The sequence below is a fragment of the Ceratosolen solmsi genome, unplaced genomic scaffold, assembly GCF_000503995.2.
Source record: "Ceratosolen solmsi marchali unplaced genomic scaffold, CerSol_1.0 scaffold39, whole genome shotgun sequence".
In the NCBI taxonomy this organism is placed as follows: domain Eukaryota; kingdom Metazoa; phylum Arthropoda; class Insecta; order Hymenoptera; family Agaonidae; genus Ceratosolen; species Ceratosolen solmsi.
The window spans coordinates 2,102,213-2,106,215 of NW_011948433.1; the positions used below are offsets into that span (position 1 = coordinate 2,102,213).

The 4,003-nt window shown below is 45.5% G+C and overlaps 1 protein-coding gene across 1 annotated transcript; it reads right to left on the bottom strand.

Annotated features, from left to right (window-relative positions):
* Positions 1 to 731: 731 nt before the first annotated feature.
* Positions 732 to 3,175, bottom strand: LOC105364531 (transmembrane emp24 domain-containing protein 1). Its single transcript, XM_011502467.1, has 4 exons — positions 2,745 to 3,175; positions 1,308 to 1,504; positions 1,118 to 1,184; positions 732 to 1,046 (listed from the first exon to the last, which is right to left on the bottom strand). Exons 1-4 carry the CDS (start codon positions 2,970 to 2,972, stop codon positions 819 to 821), a joined length of 720 nt encoding a protein of 239 aa, XP_011500769.1. The 5' UTR covers positions 2,973 to 3,175; the 3' UTR covers positions 732 to 818.
* Between the last annotated feature and the right edge of the window lie 828 nt (positions 3,176 to 4,003).

A 4,003-nucleotide genomic window follows, 5' to 3' on the forward strand; every position in this document is an offset into this window, starting at 1 on the left:
ACCACATTATTTATTTTATAAATATGTGCGCGCGCGTGCCTCGATTGGTGCCAGGACGAACGTTAAATTATGCTCTACGATTATACGTTCGATACGTGCGATGTCGGTGTACTTTAAATCTTTTGTAAATAATAATTTATATCCACATACAAAAATGTCACATCTGATACTAGTGCATGTAAATTTATTTGTTGTATTATATTATAAATACATATTACTTATGTAAATTGTTCAATATATACGTAATAACTTTTTTCATTTTTTTTTGCGTTTGCTCGTTTCTTTGTTTGTTTATTTTTTTTTTTTTTTTTATAAATATAATTATATTTATTTACTTGTGAACAATTAATCTTACATTAAACTTTATAAAAATCTAGATATGAGAATCAGTTGAGATTAAAAAAAAATGGAACATATCCATTTTAATAAAAAAATACTGTACAATTGGATTCGAATTTCTTAATAAATGCATATACGTGAGTGATTTTGTATAAATGTTAAAATAAAAATATAAATATATTTTGCATGATTGTATGACGAGAGAGAGAGGGGGGGGGAGTGAGTGAGAGAGGGGAGAGAGAGAGAGAGAGAGAGAGAGAGAAAGAGAGAGGGAGAGAGTGAGTGAGAGAGAGGAGAGAGAGAGAGAGAGTGAGTGAGAGAGAGGAGAGAAAGAGAGGAGTACAACAAAAGTTAGATCACTTTGGTTCTCAATCTTTCCGTAATTGTCTTTGTAATCCTCCGTAATCTTCGGGTGCAATTCACTTCTTACGTATCACATGTATCGATGAAAGATCAGTCATATGCGTAGGGCAAGTCCTTTATATCCTCGATCTGGAATATCCGCCTCGGACTTCGAATAATCTACGTACAAAGTAAACTTGCAAGACTGTTGTTGCTACGATGACAATTATTTGTAAAATCGACCAATTCTGAACGTAAGACTTATTGTCAAGAAGTAAATTGTAATCCCTATCCTCTCGACTCCTACTAAAATGTTGGATTTGCAGGACTTCGTAAATATTCTTTTCAACGCTCACCATAGTGTTCTAAAAGCAATATAACAAAATTAATTAGTCGTAATTTTTTACTTAAATGCATTCATCACTACAATCCTTACCGTAACGTTTATAACGGAAAGATTTAAATCTTCCAATTCTTGAGCGTATTTCTCCCATTGATCGTACCTAAAAATTTTTGAACGATGCATTTTATTCATTTTCGTTTTGTTTTGTTTTCCCCTATTAACGCTCTCCCCCCCCCCCCTCCCCTCCCCACCCCCCACGATAATCGAAGGGGTGGATAATTACCTAATAACAGTAATGTAAATATTGACGAGTTTGCTAGCAAACTTCGAAAATTGATTATCCACACAGACACAATAGTAGCCCCCTTGTGTTGACTGATCCTGATAATCTGCATTGGCACGCCATTGATAAGGAAATACAATATCTCCATGCGGATTTCTAACTGCAAAACCGGCCTTTCCATCTCCACCTCGGAGCACCTTAAAGTAATTTACGTATTTAATTATAGGAGTTAGAAATAGAGGATAACAAGTATTCTATAAATGTTACGTTGGGGACATTGAAGTGCGCGTAAGCTTACGGAACTTTTAATCTCGCACAGTGTATCAAACCTTTATTATTTCGAATCAGTAAATCTGCGCTGTTCATTTATTTCTAGAGCCTCTGTCTATTTATCATAAAATAAAATGTTTTTAAAGAAGAGAGAAAAAATTGAGAGAAAAAATCGTTAAAGTATTACGAAGTTTGTATAAATAATGGAGCAAGTATTTTCTGTTTTTGTTTTTTATTTTGACTCTAACAGCATATGGGAAGCATTTAAGCTCATCGATCTTAATTGGCAAATTTATCCGAATAGGCAAAATTCCGAAGTGAAAGCCGAGGAATATTAAAGGATATCTTCTCATCGGCGATGTTGCGATTTCTAAAAATAATAATTATAATTGCAATAACCGACGGTAGCGATAAATCATTAGAATTTTAAGAAATACAAGGATGGAAAGTAAGCTTACAAAGAAATTCCGTGCCATAAATTACTTTTACAATATTAAATTAATAGCGCGTAAAAGGAGAAGCAATGTACTGTGAATGATGAATTCAATGAGTACATGCGACAGGTAAGTGAAAGCTGTTAAATAAATATATTAGGATTTGAATAGAACGACAGTAATAGCAGGATAGACAATGCCAGCAACATCTTTTCTCCAAAAATCTCGCAAAATTATCTTTGGCAAGCTACGATAATAAGATTTACGTCGAAATTCGTTATGACTTGTCGGGTCAATACGGCTCACGGGAGTTCCGTAGTCGAAAGTGCCGAAGTAACAGCAACGAAGCACCGAATATAGAACATCGGCCCTCGCGTGGTACGTCCGTCTGTCTCTCTCTCTCTCTCTCTCTCACTTTCTCTGTCTCACTTTCTCTGTCTCACTCTTTCTCTCCGTCTCGTGCGCGAGCGCAATCTCACTTTCTCTCTCGCTCTCTCTCTGTCTCACAAATGCACGCACCACTCTGTCGCTCGCTCTCTCTCGCTCACTCTCACTCAATCACTCTTTTTCTCTTTCTCTCTCTCTCTCTCTCTCTCTCTCGAAACGAGTTCTCGGGTTGACGGCTGACTTTCACGAAGCGGTCGTGTATACGTGTCGCAATGGCTTGGCGAAGGCGAGCTTCCGACGGGCCCCAGTTCCCTCTGCCATATGGAGGCCGCGGCTCCGCACCCACCTGGAAGTTGACGTAAAACGTCGCGCCTGGGTTGGCGTACTGGAAGTAGCAGTCCTCTTTGCCGGCGTCTATGTGCACCTTGTAATCCATTGCTACGGCCGGCAAGGTCTCGTACCAGGGCTGACTGCTCTCGGACTGTGCCCGGGCTCCGGGTCCTACCAGTACCAGCGGGACTATCAGCACCGGGAGCGCCAGGGCCCCGAGCACGGTGAGCAAGCTCATCGTCATCCCGACCGCGGCGCTCGATCTCCAGCTCCGACTCCACTCCTACTCGGTGTACGCGTGCCCGCGCTCGCCCGCTCTATTTATCACCTGTTCGCGAACCAGAGTCTCCTCCTTCTCTTGCATGCGCCGACTCTTCCACGTCCGGGGCACATCGGTACATAACCTCACTTTGCCATCGCTCGCGCTACAGTGCCAAATCAGGCGTAGACGCGTCGCGAACACCTCCCTTCTCTCTCGCCCCCCCCCCAACCCCCTCCAACGGCCAGTACCACATCCTCTGCCCTGCCCCCGCATCATCGTCCTGAAACCGGCGTACCGTCGGTACCCCTTGCCCCTCTCTACTGCAACCGCCGCCGCCGCCGCCGCCGCCACCGCCGACGCCACCGCCGCCGCCACCGCCACCGCCGCCGCCGCCGCTACACCGATACCCGATGAGCGAAGCCCGTCGGCCCCTCCCCGACCCGCGAAACGGCCGGAAAAGAGCATCGGGAGAACTTTTTTTCCTTTTCCTTCTGGCCGCGATGGCGCAGGAGAGCGACGTGCCACAGGGTCCCCTGGTGGGGGTAGTGTGGCGGGGACGGGAGGACAATCGCCGTGTCGCAACGGCGCGCGCTGTTGTTATTATCTCGTCCGCCAGAGCAATTTAAAGATGGCCGCTGTGGATGAGACGGCGGCTGAGGAGCAGGACGGGTGGGCGCCTTTCGCGACGTATAGCCCCCGGATGGCCGGAAGAGACGTGGCCATCGGAGGGGCCGAGCCGAGGTCCTCGACGTACCATCCGCTTCGCGAGCCCGACCTTAATTATGCAAATGAATCCGAGATTTCTTGTTCCCGCGTCTTGGGGTCGTGATTCGACCGGGAATGTTGGCGCGTCCTGACGACCCTCCGAGTCCCCCGTGACATCACCGTGGGACTCCGTCCCCTCCCACGCCCTCGACCCCTTTCACGCTAGGAGCCGGTCTCAACACGCGTGCCTCTAACTTTTCGAATCGACGCTGATAAATGGCCGATGCGATATCATCCGGCTGCCCCGA